The following is a 21873-nucleotide window of genomic DNA, read 5'->3' on the forward strand; positions in this document are numbered from 1 at the left end:
GCTCCCAGTGGAATTACAGAGGGTGCTCTTATTTCCTCCAGTGTGAGTTGTGACAACATGTGTGAAGCATTGACCACCAGGAGGCTCATTTTGGAGACTCATTGCCCAAAGCGTTTTGTTGGGGGCTGGTCATATTGACACTCTCTGCCAGACTCATGCCAAAACTCTAGACTCTCAGAGAGAAAGCAGATGTTCAGCATAAACCGTGTTGATTGTACAATTTAGACATTGTGAACCATGCCATTCTTGTCAGGGAGTACTGGGAACCTCCCTGAAATCCAAGTTCCCAGATTCCAACCAAGGTCTGGCTTTGCAATCAGGCCTTTCGAGGAATAGCATTCTGGAGCCTGCTACATTAACTGTTGTGCACAGAAAGGTTTAAATCAGTGATCACAGCACAGATGGACAAATACAATGATTAATTCATTTGACCAAAGTCACTGAGTCTTTGAAGGGTAGGACAAGGATGAGATAAATTAGATATGGTGGCTGCGCTTTGTCAAACTCAACTCAGTACCTCAATCCNGGCTGTGCTCCAAATTCCTCCTGCTAGCCTCCATCCAGAACCTACTGCACACCGCAGGGTTTTTGTTTCCTGTCTGCCATAACCGCTTTCTGCTTAGCCCCTTGGGTAGGTGTTTGGGGCGACTTCTCTGTTTGCCTTGACTAGATTCTGCTGCGGCGAGTTCTGCTCCATCCCCACCCCACCAGGATCTCCAACACTCTACATTTCATCCGGCCTCTTTGGCCCTCTTGTCTACTAGAGGAGCCACTTCTTTCATGGTTTTTTTTGTTTTGGTTTTTTTTTTTTTCCTAGGAGAGAGAGAGAGACAGCATGAGCAGGGGAGGGTCAGAGAGAGAGGGAGATACAGACTCTGAAATTGGCTCCAGGCTCTGAGCTGGCAGTCAGCACAGAGCCCGACACGGGGCTCGAACCCACGAACCGCGAGATCATGACCTAAGCCAAAGTCGGACGCTTAACCAACTAAGCCACCCAGGCGCCCCGACTTCATTCATGTTTGAAGCCCTAGCTCCTGGAGGTAATCCCTATCCCTCAGTCAATGATGTAAAAGCCATTCCGTTTCTACTCACAGACTTTGGCTCATTATTACCCACTGCCAGCTGCCAGGGAGATACCCAGGACTATGAACTACAGATTTCTCAGCCTTTCCTACTGGAACCCTCTTATGTAGGAGATCCTGACCACAATCAGGGCTTTTAGCATCTCTGCAGCTAGAGTTCCCACTGTCCTAGCCCCTACTAGAGGAGTTTATCCTCAAACTCTACCTTCTTTCCTCTTTCAGTGGGTGGGGGGTTTATCAGAAGCACCAAGCTCCAGGTTTGCTTCAGATTGGAGGTGAGGATGAATGTAAGTCGCATAGGTTATTTTCTTGGTCTCAAAGTGAACATGTTCAATGACCCAGCCAAGGAGTCAAAACCAGTCAGCTCTCTCCATGATATCAAGCAGAGCGCCCAAACAATTCATTCGCCCAGAGATGCCTGGGAACTCCCAGGTGGTAGTTATCAGTTCAGCCCCAATTTTCCCCAGCCTGATGGATCTCCTCCCACAAAGGCACAGATCAGAAACAGCCCTTGGGCACATCCAGGAAATGCTCATAGTGACTCGGATGACAGGGAAAAGCCACGGAGAAATGAAGTTGGTGAGGCAGTTAAGAGCTGGTCCAAGAAAACTATGAATGCCATCATAGGGGCACTTGATCAGACTTGCGTTTCAGAAAGATCCCAGAAGCTGGAGGGAGACAAGATAAAGAATGAATATGGAGGCTAGGAGACAAAGATAAGACATTTCTGTAATAATCTTACAAGAAACAGCAGGGCCTCAAATGGACCTGAGGCGGCAGGTGTAGAGATGAGGGGACAGATATGAGGGATATTTAGAAGGCCAGACAACCAGCAGCTGGGAACAGGGGTGGGGGGATGGAAGCATGGAGAGCTGCATCTTTGGCAGTTACTCCCATTGGAATAAGGAATCTGGGGGAGTTAATATTGAATCTAAATAGCACCAGGCCAAGCAGACCCCTCCCCCCCATTCACCTTCTCCTCTACGTTTGACATATTCTGACTGGGTCTTTGTTTGCCTTTGGTTTTTCCTCTGAAGGTTCAGAAATGCCCTTGGCATGTTTGACAGACTTTCAGGCTTATGCCCGGGAGCGTCTGTCCAAGGTAACTTGGGATTTTATTGAAGGAGGAGCTGATGACACCTTCACACGGGATGACAACATCGCAGCCTTTAAGAGGTCTGGTCTTCTTATCCTTTCTATTGTTAAGTTAAGGTGCACTGGTTGAGAGGTCCTTGGAAAGAGCAGCCCTTCTCTTTGCCTCCAGAGGACACCAAGTGCTCAAGATATATTAATGTTTTTTGTTATTATTGTTTTGGGCTTTGCTACAGGCTGTGTGTGTGTGTGTGTGTGTGTGTGTGCAGGCACGTGGCTGGGGAGAGGATGGATGGAGAGAGTGCTTATCTTAGTGTCTCTGCAGAACTAGCATGAGTCACTCTCCCTCTATATCCCAACAACTTTGCCACCTAACAAGATAAGAGAAGATTCCAGGGTCATCAGCTACCTGGGCCAGGAGGCCAAAATCTCCTGAGTTCCTAAACTTCCAGCTTGAAGGAGAGACTGTACATCGGGAGAGAGGCCATAAGAAACATGGAGACCCAGAGAGTCTTAGGGGGTAGAAAGACGTTGATTTCAAGGGGAAAGAGCCGGTCTGGAACAGCAGCCGGTACAACACGGGGCAGGAAACAGCCCACAGGCCACATTGGGCCCACCACCTAATTTTGGACGGTCCACAAGTTAAGAATTTTTGTTTTCCATTTTTAAATGGTTGCAAAAAAATCAAAAGAAGAATGATAATTTGTTACATGTAAAAATTATATGAAATTCAAATTTCAGTGTTTATAAACAAAGTTTTATTAGAACCAACCATCTAATTTACATCTGTCATTGACGTATAGTCTAGGGCTGCTTTTGCATTACAACAGCAGAGCTGAATAACTGTGACAGACTGCATGGTCCACAAAACCTAAAGTACTTACTATCTGGCCTTTTATAGCAAAAGTTTGCTGACCCCTGTAGTAGACGTCATGAGAAAACAGAAAAATGGGATACAAGATGAACGCTATGTACTGTATTTTCATACTTGTTTCGTACTATACTGAGGCCCTGTCCTTGCTTTATTTCATTTTGCTTCCATGAGACAATGATGAAATTTGGATTATCATTCCCATTTCACAAAGTAACACAAGTTTGTACCATTGGTAGTTCTAGCAAAACCTTTCTACATTTGTGTATAATATTTGGTGAGAAATCAGCATTTTTGGACCCTGAGGCTAAGTATCTATTGGACTTAAAAGTGTACTTTATATATTTATGATTTGCAAATTTCCCTACCCTTTTCTAAAGAAGTAGTCAAGCCAATTCTTCAAATGAATTAGCCCCTAGCAAAAAAAAAAAAAAAGAAACAAGCAAAACAAAACCTCCACCATGGTCATTCTCTGGGATTCTTCCTCCTTTGGTGACCTTTTCTTAGTTTATAGAGGCTTGATGAGGGAAGAGCCTCGAACTCCTTCCTGCTTATTCTTTTACCTTCTAACTCTTGTTGTGGTAAATTGATCAAAGCAACCAAGTGTTGAGAGTCTTCTCACACAGGCAAAACTCAAAGACACAGACTGGTGCTGGAGCAAGGCCAGAGGCACTGTGGACCATAGGTGCCCTGGGGGGTTAGAGAAAGCGGGTTAAATGTGGGCCCAGGTGTTGGGAAAAGCTTTCTGGAGGAAAGTTGGTCTATGTGGCCTAATCAGCCCACTGATCCCACCAGAGGTTCCTCGGGTTCCAGTCTGGTGTAGACCTGCACGGGAATCTGGAGCCCAGCACTGGGCAACACCTGCATTTAACCCCACCAATAGAAAACTCTTTGTCTCTGAGCACAGAATCCGCCTCCGTCCCCGGTACCTGAAAAACGTGGCAAACGTGGACACCCGGACCACAATCCAGGGGGAGGAGATCACTGCCCCCATTTGCATTGCACCCACGGGTTTCCACTGCCTTGTCTGGCCCGATGGAGAAATGAGCACAGCCAGAGGTATGAAACAACCACACCTTGAGGCTCCCTTCCAGTGGGTGGGGACCAGAAGCATGCAAGTGTCCTTCAGAGCAGTAGCAGGATTTCTCTTAGAAGGAGTTCAGGGACATCAATCTGGCCAGATTTAAGGAGGGTGTGAAAAAGGGATGCTTAACGCTATTTTTGCATAACATTTCACCCAAGATTGAGAAAACATCCATTTTCATAATAATGGGTGGTCAGAGAGGGGGCTACGGATGAATGGTTGTGGAAATCAAGCAAACTGTCCTTCAAAGGAGGGGGACAGGCCACCTGTAGTCTGTGGGGAAAGGGGTTCTCACTGTGGCTTCAAAGATAGGGCTCTCTTTGACCCCTCATGGGCTAGGGCTGGAGCTGACTGGTGAATCTGAATTTAGGATGAGGAGGGATTCATGACATGAGGTCCTAACAAAAGCCCTGACAGGCGCTTCTGCCCAATGTTGTGTTTCCGTTCTCCTTGATCATCTTATATGACAAAAAGGCTTTTACTGGGTATGTCTTCTTCCTAGGAGCCTCTTATTCTCTTCCCTCATCCCTCTCCACCAAAAAGAGAGACAGAGTGAGAGAGAGAGAGAGAGAGAGAGAAGAGAAGGAATAGGGGAGGTGAGAGGCTAAAAATAGTCTTATGACCCCTTTAGAATCTTTACTGTAGGTCAAATCTAGGAAATATTTTATTTGCAGTTTGCCCAGGGCCTCCCTGGGATCTTTTCTTTGACTCTGTGATATAGAAAGTAACGAATCCAAGGATTCTAGAGCAGCAGGTGACATCTGTCTGGTTAGGAACCAAGTCTGGCTAGGCTGAAATATGAATATCCCACAGGACTATGACTGCTTTACGAATTCTTCCTGCTTCAACGTGTGGTGTTTTTAGAGTGGGGCAAAAGAATGGGGTATCTCCTGTTGATATTAGGGATTGAAATTATTAAATCTTTTTTTTATAAAGTTAGTAAGCTAGTTAGTTAGTTATTTTGAGGGTGGGAAAGGGCAGAGAGAAGGAAAGAGAATCCCAAGCAGGCTCCGAGCTGTCAGCGCAGAGCCCATCATGGGACTCAAATTCACCAACCCTAAGATCGTGACCGGAGTTGAACTTGGGAGTTGGCCCCTGAACCAACTTGAGCCACCCAGGTGCCCCAAAATATTAAATCTTGATGAGGCCAGACTCTCTGCCTCTGGGTTGCTGAATGGTAGTGACATTAACCTGCTGGAGAATCTGCCTGAAAACAACGATTAAAGTAGGAAATGAGAAATCTGCCGCAGTGCCACCATTGCTGTCACCACCATCCCTGCCGACCTCGTGATCACTAGCATTTGTACAGCACATCGCTTAGTAATTTTAAAAATGCTTCCACATCTAGTATCTTGTTTAATATTCCAGCAACCCTGTAAGAGAGATTATTAGCATGCCCACCCACCCCCACCCCCACCCTACAGATGAAGAAAATAAGACTCAAGGTCACCCAGCTAAGAAGGAGAGACACCAACGTTCTTCTAACTCGGATAGCATGCTTTTTCCAGTACGAATCTCAGCCTTCCCCATTGGAATTTCCTCAGCCTTGGTCCTCTTAGTTCCCTTCTGCTTCCTTAACAAGTTCGCTGGCAACCCATTCTCCTGTCTGAAAGCCGCAGCAGGTCCAAAGTGGTTCTGGGGACTAAGGAGCACTCTGGGAATATTGACCATGGACAACAGGGTTTGGAAGACAGGTTATACAGCAGGGGACCCAGACAGGATTGGACCTCCCAGCCTGATCCAATGCCTCCTATCTGTCCTGCCTTAGCAGGAAGAAGAATGAAGTCAAGCTTTCTCTTCATTATCAGGGAGAGCTAGTCAGAGGCAGCACAGACTCCGAGGGCTTCTCACCTCCGTCCAGAATCCTGCCCTCTAACCCGACCTGCCCGTTTGCTTTGCAGCAGCCCAAGCAGCCGGGGTCGGCTACGTCACCAGCATGTTTGCTACCTGTGCCCTGGAAGACATCGCTGCCACTGCCCCCACGGGCCTCAAGTGGTTTCAACTCTATGTGCATCCAGACCGGCAGCTCAACAAAAATCTGGTCCAGAAAGTTGAATCCCTGGGTTTCAGAGCTCTGGTCATCACTGTGGATGTGCCCAAACTGGGCAACAGGCGACATGACATTCGAAACCAACTGGATTTAAAGCTGACCTTACTGCTCAAAGACCTTCACTTCCCTAAAGAGGTAGGAAAGTCACCAGATTCGACGCGCAGGCATTACAGGAGGCAAATTTCCTCTCCACCTTCCTCTTCTCTCTTTCCACAAAAATTCACTGAGTGCCTGCTCTTGCCAGACATGGCAGGCGCCACGATTCAAAAAGCAGACCTAGTTCCTGTTGTCCAGAGCTTCCGGGCAAACAGAATATGACATAAATTGTCTTCACTGCTGGAGCTCTCAACCTGTCACCAGAGAGGAGTACTCTGGCCAGGGCTCGGTGCTAAGAAATAGGAAAGCATTGGAAAGGACTTTTTCCTGGAACAGGAGAGAAAATTAAATAAGTTCTTCATACATTTTCCACTTTATGGGACACTTAGAAAATGATACTGTGGGGGGCGCCTGAGTGGCTCAGTTGGCTGAGTGTCTGACTTTGGCTCAGGTCTTGATCTCGCAGTCTGTGAGTTCAAGCCTCACATCAGGCTCTGTGCTGACAGCTCAGAGCCTGGGTCTTGCTTTGGATTCTGTGTCTCCCTCTCTCTCTGCCCCTCCATCACCTCTCAAAAATAAACATTAAAATAATAATTTAAAAAAAGAACATGATAATTTTGGGTAGCACACTTAGGTTAACTGACCCCCTGAAGAGGATGCTCACAGACAGGGTGACTGGCCCATGGAGTGTAGCCAGCCCAGGCCCCACCCTGCTGCCTTGAGAACCAAAGGTCAGTATCTCTATGTGTGGAACTCATTTCTGGAGCTGCAAAAGCACACTTGTTTGGAATCTCTGAAATAGGTGACTGCAAAGGCCACTTCCCCATTAAAATTCTACAGACAGGTGGGGCATGGGTGGCTCAGGTGGTTAAGCATCTGAGTTTTGGTTTCAGCTCAGATCATGCTCTCATGGTGCTTGGGTTCAAAGCCCTGCATTGGGCTCTTCACTGACAGTGTGGAGCCTGCTTGGGATCCTCTTTCTCTCTTTCTTTCTCTCTCTCTATCAAAATTAAATAAACATTTTTAAAAAAATCCTTATGTCAGATGCAGTGGAGTGCCCCAGAGAGAGAAAATCATGGTAAGACTGGAGTTGCCTTGGCTCATTAGAGATAAAGACACCAGCCTTTTCAGGTAATGAATGGCTGTGACACACAGCCAAGTGAGTCAACTGTTCTACTCATTCATCACAAATTAGCCTTGGAGTTTTCTGGAATCCTTATCTCAGATCCCAGAGACACATTGGGATTGGTGGATATTTTATTTACATGGCGGGCCAAGGTTAAATATGAGGTAGTATCTGATTTAGGATAATTGAAGTATTTCTTAGCTCTTATAACCTTGTGCCTCTCGCAAACATAACATGTTACATGGCCAAGTAAAAAACATGCTTTTGCTTATCCACCTCACCACTATAATTTCCAGTTCTTTTAAAGTAGGGATTATGTCTTGTTTGTCTTTGTATCCACAGATACTGGCATAGTTATTGAGCAGGGACACAATTAATGGTTAATGAATAAGCAGTTGAAATAGCAGTTCTTTTGCACAAAGTTTGTCACGAAAAGGAGTTGGAAGTGTTGTTGATTCTGTTGTTCCTCTTTTAAGGCTTTTGAAAGGTAGCCATCTGACTGCATCTCATTTTGGAATGGATTAAACAATCTTAAAGGAGCTCAGGTCTAAAGTTCTTTTCTTTCGGGGCACCTGGATGGCTCAGTCGGTTAAACGGCCTACGTCAGCTCAGGTCATGATCTCCTGGTTCGTGGGTTCATGCCCCACATTAGGCTTTGTGCTGACAGCTCAGAGCCTGGGGCCTGCTTTGGATTCTGTGTTCTCCTCTCTATGCCCCTCCCCCATGCACACGCCCTCTCACTCTCAAAAAAATTAAAATTAAAAAAATCATAAAGTTCTCTTTTCTTTCCCACAGAGAACTCCAATGTCCTATTTCCAGATGTCTCCCATTAACTCATCCATGTCCTGGAATGATCTCTCCTGGCTTCAGAGCATAACTCGATTGCCCATTATCCTTAAAGGGATCTTGACAAAAGAGGATGCAGAGTTAGCCGTGAAACACAATGTCAATGGCATCATTGTTTCCAATCATGGTGGAAGACAGCTTGATGATGTTCCTGCTTCTGTAAGTATGATAACTTCAGAGGCATCAGTGGGGGTGGGGCGCCCACAGCAAGGTACTCTGTGAAGTTTGGCCTATGCTCTTGTCTCCCTTACTACTCATGTCGGTATATACCTGTGAACTGCAAGGACTTTTCATCATTAACAGCCTACTGTGTGCCAAGTTGTTTTTAAAAATGTCACATCCAACATCTCTAAGTGTCCAATCTCACAATGGTCCCACAAGAATAGTATCATTATCGCTCTTTTAACGGATGGGGGATCTTGGAAGTTAGGGATGTTGAGTAACTTGTCCAAGTTCACACAGTTAAATAGTGGTTCAGGTAGAAGTCAATAGGAGAGTCAAAGGCACTGAGGTCTTCTACCTTCTGGAAGAAGTGTTCAGCTCAAAGATCGGCTGTGTACATGGAATGTAATGACATATTTTCTTACGTGACACATCCTAGGAAGGAAAGGTACCTCACTTATACTAACAAATAACCATCTTTCACAGTAAAACTAAAAAAAACCATATGAGTCCTCTTCTAAAAATCTATGACAGTCTGTAATTTCCCTCCTATCTTTTGAATTTATGCCCATTACATATGAAGAGGAGGCAGCAAAGAAAGAATCTTTTAAAAAAAATTTTTTTTAACGTTTATTTATTATTGAGAGACAGAGAGATACAGAGCATGAGCATGGGAGGGGCAGAGAGAGGGGGAGACACAGAATCCGAAGCAGGCTCCAGACTCTGAGCTGTCAGCACAGAGCCCGACGCGGGCCTCAAACTCACAAACCTCAGATCGTGACCTGAGCTGAAGTCAGGCACTTAACTGACTGAGTCACCCAGGAGCCCTAGAAAATCTTTAAATGGGAATTAATTGTTGATTTGTTTTCATGGACATATATCGCTTATATTTTTCAAGAGGTTCTTCTATTACTACTTGATTCATTTTAACCCTTCTTTTCCCCCATGGTCCTCCGTTAAGATAAGAAAGNGCTTAACTGAATGAGTCACCCAGGAACCCTAGAAAATCTTTAAATGGGAATTAATTGTTGATTTGTTTTCATGGACATATATCGCTTATATTTTTCAAGAGGTTCTTCTATTACTACTTGATTCATTTTAACCCTTCTTTTCCCCCATGGTCCTCCGTTAAGATAAGAAAGGAAAGTGGATTTTCTCTCTCTCTTTTGGGCCTTTTTATTATGTAAGTAAAACATGTTCTCTGCTGATAAATTATAAAATATACATATGCAAAAAGAAGAAGATAAAAATCACCCCTAATTTCATCATTCTCATTAGTGACAATATTTTGGTAATTGTTTTTATCTACTTCTTAATGCAAAGGTGACATTTTGGATTTAAAAACACACATACTATTTTGTAATTTTTCCCTTATCACTTACCAGTATGTTAAGAGCATCACTTCATTTCAATATATATGCTTCTCTCATTTTTAATGGTATATAGTAGAAATGGACAATTTATATAACCAACTGCCTATTGTTAAAATACCCAATGACTTCCAAGCTTTCACTATTCTAAACAACAGCATCAATGATCGTCCTGAAATCTTTAGCACATCCTCAGTCTTTAAGATGAATTCCAGGAAACAGAGAGGGTACATCAGCCAGTCTGTACGTTTCAAGGTTTGTGAAGCTTGGAGGTTTCAGGTGCCAATCACTCACCCCTTCTTCCCTTCCAGGCTCTAACTGAGAAAGAACAGATACAGAATGACAAACCCACATAAAGAGCAAGAGACACAGTTTACACTGACTCTCAATAGAGCTGATTGAAGGGAACAGTTAGGCCTCCTACCTCTCATCCCAAATCTTGACCTATGTCCCCAGGAGAAAGTAGATCTGCAGAGCACATGCTAGCTCTCTCACCCAATTCCTGTAAGAATGTCCACAGGCTACCTCCCACACATCCAAGAACCGGGGAAACAGGATACCAAAGATTACAGCAGGTCCTGAGCAGTCCCAATTGTGTCTATAGATAGGAACAGAAAGCCCCTATTACCAGCAAGCAGCAAACAGAGTCGAACGTTGACCCTCGAAATAACTCTAACAAAGCATTATGCAATAGGCTCCCTCTCATGAATCATTTAGCTACTCTTGCTCCCTTGGGGAGGACTGAGTAATATGTGGTGAAAGAGGCTGCACTTCTTCAATAGAGAATGACTGTTGGTAAAGGTAGGAGCCAGAGAAAGAAATTTCTCCTTCCCCCTCATGCTGATCAACATGTCCTTCTCCCTAGACATCTGACTTAACAACTAAAACCAAGGTCATCTGGAGACAGTGCCGAGATTAGTGTGAGGTTCTAATGCTCAAAATTTGAGAAGATGCCAGGAAAATGTAGTACGATAAATAATAGTTTAATGCACTATTTAAAAATTTTAAATTAATGCCCCAAAATCCATGGTGAATAAAATATCAACCTTTATTTTACTACTTATTTTTGAGAGAGAGAGAGAAACAGAGAGTGAGCAGGGGAGGGCGAAAGAGAGGGAGACACAGAATCCAAAGCAGGCTCCAGACTCTGAGCTGTCAGCACAGAGCCCGACACGGGGCTCAAACCCATGTACCGTGAGATCATGACCTAAGCCAAAGTCAGATGCTCAACTGACTGAGCCACCCAGGTGTCCCTAAAATAACAACATTTTAAATAAAGGTAAGATCTATCCCTGGACTTGCATAACCTGCCTCCGCTCATCTCACCACCATCCCGGCCCGGATCCAATAAATTTTATTTATTAAAAAAAAGCAGCTCCCACCTCTCAGCTCACAGGTCGAAGTTTGCCATTGATATTTTAAATATTGCATTCGAATGTTATTTATCTGAGTGTTTGGGCACCCTTAAGTTTTGCACCTGAGGCCAGTGCCTCACCGTGAGAGGTATGACTCTTTGAAGTTCCCATTTATAGAAGGTCCCATATCTAACACTCCTTGTATTTCTTCCTGGGACCTGGGGAAAGGGTAAGCTAGCTGTTGTCCCCAGAAAGCTCTAGTGAGTGTCCCATCGTGACCTATCAAAAGTAACTCTAAAGAAATACTGTACCCTCGGCTAAAATTTACTCCCTGTCCTGTTTCTCAAATCCCATCACCCCACTGTCCAATATAGCTCACTGGAAGAGTTTGCACATACAGATTTATTTCTTTTCCCTAACATCATAGAAATATTCCAAATAATACCATGCAGGGACTATAAAAATACCCCTTATTTGGACATACATTCTTGCCAGTTAGCACATGTAAGTCCTTTCCTCCCTGATTTCATATTCTGTTCGGTCTAGGCCAAAGGAGTGCATTGAGTTAGAATTCCCGCTGATTTCTTCGTCAGCAGAAGTCCCCCGAGGGCCCAAGTTCTCCTCCTCTCCAATTTTCCCTCAAAGAGGCACAGAACAGGAGCTCTGAGGCAGCTCCAGAGCTCTGTCCTCCAGGACCCTTCTCCCAGACTCTCCTGTCACCCCTTCTCTTAGATGTGTCCCTGGCCTGGGACATGACGGGTGGGTGAGGCCTGCCAGCTGCAGAGCCTGGAGCTGAGGAGCCGAGGTAGGAGAGGAAGTCTGGGTGGAACCCATGCCAAGTAATAAGCTGCTTTAGTTTTGCCTTTCAGAGTCTTCAACCCTACTTCTTACACACTGCTGCTTCCACCCCCACCCCAAGTCTCAGATAACCCACACGGGAGCCAGGAACAACTTGTAGCCCAGTTATATAAGAAAGGCTGTAGTCCAGACATCTGGGCCCAGGCTGGTCACTTTTGCTTTGCCAAAGAGACTCAGTGCTGTAGCGATGGAGAACACTCCTACCTGTGCCACCCTAGAAACAGAGAAGAAAATCAGAAGTCACAGTGTTCTTTAAAAACAAGAACATTACAGACCCATAACTAGTGAGGAAATCGAATCNAAAACTAGAACACACTATCCTCAAATTTGTATGGAATCACAAAAGACCCTGAGTAGCCAAAGTAATATTAAAGAAAACCAAAACAGGAGGCATCACCATCCCAGACTTTAGCCTCAACTACAAAGTTGTAATCATCAAGACCATATGGTATTGGCACAAAAACAGACACATAGACCAATGGAATAGAATTGAGAACTCAGAATTGGACCCAAAANAATGGGGGTGGGGGGAGGGGAAGGGAGGTGATGGGCATGGAAGAGGGCACTTGTGGGGATGAGCACTGGGTGTTATATGGAAACCAACTTGACAATAAGCTATTTAAAAAAACAAGAACATTAAAGGGGCACCTGGGTAGCTCAGTTGGTTAAAAGTCCGACTTTGGTTCAGGTCATGATCTCACAGTTTGTGGGTTTGAGCCCTGCCTTGGGCTCTCTGCGGTTGGTGCAGAGCCTGCTTTAGATCCTCTGTCTCCCTCTCTCTGCCCCTCCTATGCTCCCTCTTTCAAAAGAAATAAACATTAAAAAAAAAAAGAACATTAAACTGAACACCATAAATGGAAAATTTCCCCTTTAGGATGTGAAGAATAACCAAGAGTTTCTTCCAAGCTATAGACAGCTGAATAAGTGCGTCAGAGCGGAGCTACTTTCTGTCAGTATAGAAAAGGACAAGAGGGAGCACCCGTAGGAAGTCCCTGGAGCCTGGGGACACAGCTGCACTGCTCTGGAAGGGGAGGGGAAGCACAGCTAGGGCATGGGAAGGGAAGAAACCGGTAGACCTTCCCCACACTTGGACTTCCAGTTCCTAAGCCACGTTGAGGGGGCATCTCTGTCCCATGATCCCCAGGAGTGAAAATAGAAGCCCTTCGAGGCCTGCATGTCTCTTTTTCAGATCGATGCCTTGGCAGAAGTGGTGGCCGCTGTGAAAGGGAAAATGGAAGTGTACCTGGATGGTGGGATCCGAACTGGCAACGATGTGCTCAAGGCTCTGGCCCTTGGGGCTAAGTGTGTGTTTCTTGGGAGACCAGTACTGTGGGGTCTTGCCTACAAGGTGAGAGTGGCAAAGTGAGACCCAACTGGAAGATACTGGGCTTCTTGTTTGTTTCCATGCTTTCCTGTGGTTTGCCCTCCAAGCTTAGCCATTTCTCAAGGGCCCCAGATTCCTGAGGGCCAGTCACCCCCTGCCCAAATCTCCACACTTCCTCCGCAGCACGTTGCATATTCTCAGGCACTCTCGCCCCCATCTCTACCTCTTTGCTGCCCCGTATTCCCAACATAGTTCCAATTCCACGGACATCCCCATCCTACACCCCCGCAGTTGTGAGCATGCCCAGACCTGATGCTCAGCCCACGGTCAGAATGTTCCTTCACGCTTCTTTTTGTGTCCCTCCCCATCCCCCCCATTCTTGGGAGCAGGGTGAACATGGTGTTGAGGAAGTTTTGAACATCATAAAAAACGAGTTCCACACTTCCATGGCCCTCACTGGTAAGTTTTGACAATTCTTCTTCTTGTTGTTGTTTATTTATTTATTTTTAATTTACATTCAAGTTAGTTAGCATATAGTACAATAATGATTTCAGGAGTAGATTCCAGTGATTCATCCCGGATGTATAACACCCATTGCTCATCCCAACAAGTGTCCTCTCTAATACCCCTTACCCATTTAGCCCATCCCCCCACCCACAACCCCTCCAGCAATCCTCAGTTTGTTCTCTGTATTTAAGAGTCTCTTATGTTTTGTCCCCCTCCATGTTTTTATATTATTTTTGCTTCCCTTCCCTTATGTTCATCTGTTTTGTATCTTAAATTCCACATATGAGTGAAGTTATATATTTGTCTTTCTCTGACTTGTTTCACTTAGCTTAATACTCCCTAGTTTCATCCACATTGTTGCAAGTGGCAAGATTTCATTCTTTTTGATTGCCAAATAATACTTCATTGTACACATGTACCACATCTTCTTTATCCATTCATCTGTCAGTGGACATTTGGGCTCCTTCCATACTTCGGCTTTTGTCGATAACGCTGCTATGAACATTGGGATGCATGTGCCCCTTTGAAACAGCACACCTGTATCCCTTAGATATATACCTAGCAGTGCAATTGCTGGGTCGTAAGGTAGTTCTATCTTTAACTTTTTGAGGAACCTCCAAACTGTTTTCCAAAGTGGCTGCACCAGTTTACATTCCTACCAGCAGTGCAAAAGAGATCCTCTTTCTCCGCATCCTCAGCAACATCTGTTGTTGCCTGAGTTGTTAATAGCCATTCTGACAGGTGTGAGTGGTATCTCATTGTGGTTTTAATTTGTATTTCCCTGATGGTGAGTGATGTTGAGCATGTTTTCATGTGTCTGTTGGCCATCTGGCTGTCTTCTTTGGAAAAGTGTCTATTCATGTCTTCTGCCCATTTCTTCACTGGATTATTTGTTTTTTTGGGTGTTGAGTTTGATAAGTTCTTTATAGATTTTGGATACTAACCCTTTATGTGATATGTCATTTGCAAATATCTTCTCCCATTCCATTGATTGTCTTTTCATTTTGCTGATTGTTTCCTTCGCTGTACAGGAGCTTTTTATTTTGATGAGGTCCCAATAGTTCATTTTTGCTTGTTTCCCTTGCCTCCAGAGACATGTTGAGTAAGAAATTGCTGTGGCCAAGGTCAAAAAGGTTTTTGCCTGCTTTCTCCTCTAGGATTTTGATGGCTTCCTATCTTACATTTATGTCTTTTATCCATTTTGAGTTTATTTTTGTGTATGGTATAAAAAAGTGGTCTAGGTTCATTTTTCAGCTTGTCCCTGTCCAATTTTCCCAGCACCATTTGCTGAAGAGCCTGTCTTTATTCCATTGGATATTCTTTCCTGCTTCGTCAAAGATTAGTTGGCCATATGTTTGTGGGCCCATTTCTGTTCTCTATTCTGTTCCATTGATCTAAGTGTCTGTTTTTGTGCCAAAACTTTTACAGTTCTTTTCCTGATTTGGAGCAGAAGGCATGAGGCCTGCAGAACAGGAGTGGTGACTCCTCTTTCTGGCTTATCTTTCCCTGGCCCGGTGGCCACCCAGAAGAGAGAGAAGGGAAGAGATGTTCCAAAGATTGAGCACAAACTTGGAATGCGAAACTTTTGCTACAAAAGCAGATGCAATTTCAGATTATGGGAAAGAGAGTCCCATTATACTCTGGCCTGTTCAGATCATATCAGGCTTGTTGGGTGTGGTTCTGTGCGTCATCTTTTAAGTAATATTCATGGACGGTGAGGAGTTGAGAAATGATTTCAAGGAGGAAGCATGGAGGAACTGGGGAAATAGATACAACAGGAGGAGAGAAGGGGGGAGAAGGAGACATGTCGTCCTGTGTGACCACAACTGGACAAACGTGCATGTCTCAAAGTTACATGTGGATGGATTTCGCTCAAAAATGAAGTTATTGTAAAGCAGCGTTCATAACAATTTATACGTTTTTAGCAAAGCCTGGGGATCCCAGTGACCTGTAAAATAGAAGTTCTCAACTAAGATCGTGACTGCTCTCATCAAAAAGATTTGATTTGGAGTTTTTAGTTTATTTTTTTTTCTAGTTGGCACAAGATGGTGGGGTGGGTACTGCAGGTAGTTAGTGTTGGGGGTTAGATGCGCTAAATGTCCTAAAATGCTTGGAACAGTCTCACAGAAGGGAGCCACCTACCCAGTGCCAATGGCCAATGGCTCTGTCTTTGACTCTCTTTGTCTGCTTTAGACACTAACTGATTATGATGTGAAAGGACAGACAAGATGAACCCCAATAAGACCTCCATTTACTCCTCAATTCTAAAATTTTATAATAAGAGATATCTTCTCCAGAAGTAAGGAAACAATGAATCAACCTCTGATGTGAAGTCAAGACCATTTTCTTGCCATTAATATATCATCATAAATGTTACAGAGAATCTGTCATGTGCCAGGCACAAGGCAAGGTGTTCAGGTTGTTCTCAAGTCTGGTTTGGGTCTGATATTTAGACAAGTGTCTTGTACTCCGTGTCCAAGTTGTATTATTAGTGTCCATTGGGGCTACGGACTCAACCTTTTGGGCTTGAGTGAGAAAACTTAGATCAGCATTAATGCCAGTACCGGCCTCCTCTCCAAGGAGCAGATTAATCAAAGAGAAAAAAAGGGAGGGGGAAATGGATCAGGGCATGGAGGATAAGGGCCATCAGCTTTGGACCAGAGCCATTCAAAGTCTATGAAGATAAGTCATTAAATGACCCAGAGTCACCAAGACCCTTCCTCATGGGATGGCACGAGTGTGAACAGATATCATATTGGTGTGTTTTGCCCCTGGGAGGGAGGGGGGCAAAGGATGGGAAGACCCATGAGCTTCTAAAGGTTCCAGGAGGTTGAGACGAGTTTCACTCCTCCCCCAAATATTTCCTCCCATCCTTGCCAAATGATGCCTTATCTTCTTTTAATGGAAAGAAGCCTGTCGGGAGAATTCACAATAACAAACCTTTTATTCTGCCAAAAGTTCATACTTAACAATCACTGGGGTAGAAACGGTGGCTGGGAAATCTGGTGGAGAGCTCCTTTTTTTAAAGGGGGGCAAAGAAAAAAACCAAACTGGGAGCATATTTATGGCCGACAGTTTATTCTCCCCTCCTTCTACCTGTTCGGCAAGGAGAATGTATGGTTTTCAGTGTAGATGTGGAAAAATCAGTAATTGCAACCAAATGCAGGACAGGGCAGAAGGAAGAAAAAACTGAGGGAGAAGGGCTTCTTTGGGGATCCTCTGCATAGGAGTATCTCCCCCAGAGAAGAACCCCAGGCTAGTCCCTGGGGAGAAGGGATCTTGGCCAGGGGCCTATGCTTTGCATAGAACTCACTACAATGCAAAATCATAGTGTGAACCCCCTGAGATTCTGTCTCCCCTTAGCCATTCCGCACACAGTGCACATTAAGACACCTGACACAAAATCGGCACCCAGGAGGGATCAGTTAATATCATTTCTTTCTCTCAGTGCCCCTGGAGATGTGTGATGTTTTCTCTTATGACCCTATAACATACAGCCCTGGGAGGAGAACCTTATTTGCTGATAGCAAAATAAATTTAAGAGTCATATTTTTCAGGGAGCTTGGGTGACTCAGTCCTTTAGGCGTCTGACTTCAGCTCGGGTCACTATCTCAAGGTTTGTGAGTTCGAGCCCCACCTCAGGCTCTGTGCTCACATCTCAGAGCCAGGAACCTGTTTTGGATTCTGTGACTCCTTCTCTCTCCGACCCTCTCTCCCTTGCTCTCTGTCTCTCTCTATCTCTCTCAAAAATAAATATAAAAACGATTTTTAAGTCATTTTTTTTCACCATGAGACCAATTTCTGAAATTATCCTTACAGAAAGGTTAGAATCAGAATCAAGATCTGTCTTGAAAAATGTCCACATATAAGTCACACCAGCACACAAGGCTGCAGGGACCTCACTAAGGTCTCGCCCTTCTTAAGGGGAGGAGGCTGAATTAAAAAGTCTATGAACCTTCTTGAGGTTTATCGTTTGTCATTACCCACTTCATGTGAAAGTGGCCAGCACATTTTAGTGTAAATATCCTCCTAATTTACAGTAATGAAAGTGCAGGAAACAATTATAAATATGCATTCTCTCTCACACTTTTATGAAGTCTCTGCCAAGTGCAGGGTGGTGCCCTTTACTGCATGAGACCCAGAAGCCAACCTGAGGAGAGTCGAATAAGCACAGATGCGTTCCCAAGGTGTATGTGCCAAACCGTCTCAAAATGGAATCACAGCATAACTCTAAGGCAACTACTGAGACATTTTACATCATTTCCGTATCATTTTTACTACAACATGCACCCAACAACTCTATTTTGGTATCTCTGTGCTCCTTGAGTAGGTCTGCCTGCTGTGAAGACCCACTCTTCTCTGCCCCGGGGAAACCCTAAGCTCTTAAGATCACTGTCCACTCTGAGGAGCACCGCCTCTAGCATGGAGGTCTTGCTTCTGCTGTATGAGTTCAGTTAGTGGGTTCGTAGCCCACGCCTGACATCTCTGTCCACTACAATCAACCCAGGCATAAAACTCAACTATTCACTCTGTTTCCTTTTTTAGGGGGGAAAACCCCTTTCTCTAGTTATATTTTTGTGAGTGATACACTTCGCGAAAGCAGTGTTTGGGGAGGTGAAGGTGCATACATCGCCACTGTGGAAAGAACTTAAATTAATCCTTCCACATCCTGACATTCAGGTCCATGTGCCTCATCAGCAGCAGGGATTCTCCTTCTACTCAAGCCCCCCCCACCCAGTCTGTACCAACGTGCTACCCCTTCTTTCTCCCCCTCTTCGTGCTTCTTAGCTGACGCTCTTCAATCCCTGTGTCTAACCTCAGCTACAGTTCCTAATTTTGCCTTTTGATGAAGTTCCTCCGCTAAAGAAGCGCGTTTCCTTTCGCAGAATTTTCCTGTCGAAAGCAAATTTACTGTATGAAATACTCAACGCACTTCTTATTCCTGACTCATATTTCTCCCTGACAAATACCTCCTGTATCCTTGAGCCTTATCAGCACTCAGATAAAGGTCAAGTGTATCGACGGCTCATATGAATTGGTTTTTTAAATGCTAAAATAGTGTTTTTGTATCTTTACTGTGCCGTTTTGACATGGCTATGTTGAAAGAGGATATGGGCACAGGCTCACAAAACAATTCTCAAGGCAGTCAGAATCACATTATTCATCTGGTATCTTCATCCACCCTTTAATGCAATTTTTGTTTAATCTTATTACTATTATTTATTTTTATATAGCATTTTTTTCGGGGTGAGCACAAAAATCAAGTCAGGCTTATTCCCATTGGATCATCCCATTACCCATGATGGGGTGGGCTGCTGGAGTTTCAGAGAAATAAGCTTTTTTATTATTTTAAAAATTTTTTATTTGAGAGAGGGAGAGAGAGCATGAGCAGGGGAGAGAGGGAAAATCTTAAGCAGACTCCATGCTCAGCATGGAGCCCAACATGGGGCTCGATCCCACAACCCTGGGATCATGGCCTGAGTCCAAGTCAAGAGTCAGACACTCAATCCACTGAGCCACCCAGATGCCCCATAGAGAAATAGGCTTTTTAACTGCATTGTTCTTTTAGGCTGTCGGTCAGTTGCGGAGATCAATCAGGACCTGATCCAGTTCTCCCGGTTGTAAGAAAGAGGGCTAATGACCAGACTGCTGAGGTGGCCCACAGGGAGAAGACAAACTCACAGCGTGGTGTGTGATGCCTTCCTGCCTTGCCCCTATCCTACCCAGAGGCTCATCCCCCGCACCTTCAACCACTCCACCCCTAGTTCTTCAGGCCTCCCAAACCCCACCTCTTCCTCAAATGTGACCTGCTCTTCTTTACCTCACTGTTACGTGTTCTTGCCTGCCCTTCTCTGAAAGAAAAAAATCTTAAAAACATGGATCAATAATGACTGAAATAGCTACCAGATTTATTTTTTTGCATATCCATTAACCAACTATGTAAACTTACACTCTGTACCAAAGAGCTATATGTATAAAATATCCTCCCACAAAAATACTACTCCTATGTGTAGATAATAGGGAAATAATAATAGTTAAAATCTAGACTTTGGAGCCATACAGGCATGGGTCTAACAGTCAAGACTGGTACTGGCAAGCTGTGCAATGGGAAAGTTTACCCAGTCTCTCTGTAAATGGGAATTGTACTACCTAGCCCTCTAGGTCAAGAGAAAGATTAAATGAGATAATGTGTGTACACTTTAGAGCACAATGCTTAACACTCAGTAGAAGTTGAGGAAACAGTAGCTTTTATTGTTTGACGAAAATCTATTCATCTTTTAAGACCTTGTTCAAATGTCACCTATTCTTACCATGGCTACTTTCTAGGTTCTTCTTATTGCACTTTGCATATTACATTATTACAACACTTATTATAATACAATATGTTTGTTTGTTTATTTAGTTAATTTGTTGCATGTCTTTCTCCACAAATGGATTGTACATGGCTCCAGGCAAGAAACTGTACATTTGTTACTGGGCTTGGCATTTGGCAACCTCTTGATGAATACCTGTAACATAGAAGGATGGATGGATGGATGGATGGATGGATGGATGGATGGATGGATGGATGAACAGCTGGATGGATATGTAAGGTGGACAGATGGATGAGTGGGTGGATGGGTGGATGGGTGGGTGAATGGATGGATGGATGGCTATGGGGGTAGACAGATGGATGGGTTGACAGACTAAAGATAAATGGATGAAAGGAGAGATGAGAAAAATGAATAAATGCTCTCTCAGGGTAAACACTCCCCAGGCCAGTAATCAGCTAAAATAAACTTCTAATGCAGAGGCACCTCACTGAATAAGATCTAACATTTTAGACTTCAAGGAAGTTAAGGGTGGAAATCAACGTTGTAAATAAATAGCCCCCAAACTCATTTCTCTGTGTTCTCACTTGCTCTTTTTTTACATTCTGTTCTCTATACAACAACTAGAGACTATACTTTCAAGTATAAGCAAAATCTTCTGTCTCACGGGTTCAAAGCCTTTCTGTGGCTTCCCATTCCATTTAGTGGAAATCCAAACTGATGCCCAGCTCTTCCCTGGGCACTAGTTCTTGCAGACCTTTCCAGGTCATTTCTTCACCACTCTCCCATTTGCCTACCATGCCCCAGCCATACTGTATCCCTCCTCTTCCTTAAACAAGCAAAGCTCTTTCCTACCTCTGGACTTTCAAACTTACTCTTCCCTCTGCATAAAATATCCTTCCCCATCCTCTTCCCAAGCCTGGCTCTTTCTTGACATCTAGATCTCAGCTTAAATATCACCCCTCAAGGAGGTGAGATTTCTCTGACCATCCAATGTAGAGCANCCCCCCCCCCCCGCCCTTCCCTTCTTAGCACTCACTGCAATCTGCCATTAACTTATTCTTTGTTCATGTGTTTACTGTTTATCTGCAGCAGCACAGGGACTTGGATCAGTCTTGCTCACCACGACATTCCCAGAGCCCCAACCATGCCCAATGCCACAGAAGGCTTTGAGTCAATATTTTTTAAAAGAATTCATTCAAAAAGACAAAGCTGGATCAAACTGCATTGTCACCTCTGGAGAATGATAGCACTCCCAAAGGAAAAGAGTGAGCTAGGACAGAACCAAGCTGAGTGGGTCACTACCTAATCCAGAAGATATGAAAAGTCTCCTTTCATTCCTGGGCTGGACACTTTTCTGCAGAAACTCATGTCATAGGACAGTCCCACTTTTGCCCAGCTTCTCCCACATACCCATGGGCTCAGTGATGGGAACATTAGATGGCAGGGAAAACACTGAAAGAAAGAGTGGTCCCATAGCAGCCTCCCTGATCATAACTCCTAATGCTATAGCCATTGCTTAACCCATATGTATCAGGCATGTGCCACCTACATGTTTAGAAAGAAGATAAAGTGTGTGTTCTTAGACAGTCCTGCACTGGGCTGTACTCAGAACCCAGAATCAAGGGACGTGAACACCCAGACTCCCAAATCACCAATCCCTTTGATTCTTCTCAGAATAAAAGATCTTAAATGGGCAGATCAATATAATCTGTCAGTTATTCAATATAACCTGCTAG

The 21873-nt window shown here is 44.3% G+C and overlaps 2 protein-coding genes across 2 annotated transcripts in view; one reads left to right on the forward strand and one right to left on the reverse strand.

Moving 5' to 3' along the window:
* LOC144234263 (uncharacterized) overlaps nucleotides 1–21873 on the reverse strand; it is a 77345-nt gene that overhangs the window by 14930 nt on the left and 40542 nt on the right. The window lies entirely within an intron of this gene.
* On the forward strand, nucleotides 2122–20169 carry HAO2 (hydroxyacid oxidase 2). Its single transcript, XM_077767522.1, has 7 exons — nucleotides 2122–2258; nucleotides 3953–4104; nucleotides 6031–6314; nucleotides 8197–8406; nucleotides 13182–13340; nucleotides 13706–13775; nucleotides 19393–20169. Exons 1-7 carry the CDS (start codon nucleotides 2128–2130, stop codon nucleotides 19446–19448), a joined length of 1062 nt encoding a protein of 353 aa, XP_077623648.1. The 5' UTR covers nucleotides 2122–2127; the 3' UTR covers nucleotides 19449–20169.

The sequence above is a fragment of the Crocuta crocuta genome, unplaced genomic scaffold (assembly GCF_008692635.1).
Source record: "Crocuta crocuta isolate KB4526 unplaced genomic scaffold, BGI_CrCroc_1.0 scaffold180, whole genome shotgun sequence".
Lineage (NCBI taxonomy): Eukaryota > Metazoa > Chordata > Mammalia > Carnivora > Hyaenidae > Crocuta > Crocuta crocuta.

Coding starts and splice junctions, on each gene's coding strand:
- HAO2 (XM_077767522.1), top strand. CDS start 2,128: ATGCCCTTGGCATGTTTGACAGACTTTCAGGCTTATGCCCGGGAGCGT. Junction 2,259..3,952: donor AACATCGCAGCCTTTAAGAG/GTCTGGTCTTCT, acceptor CTCTGAGCACAG/AATCCGCCTCCGTCCCCGGT. Junction 8,407..13,181: donor TTGATGATGTTCCTGCTTCT/GTAAGTATGATA, acceptor TCTCTTTTTCAG/ATCGATGCCTTGGCAGAAGT.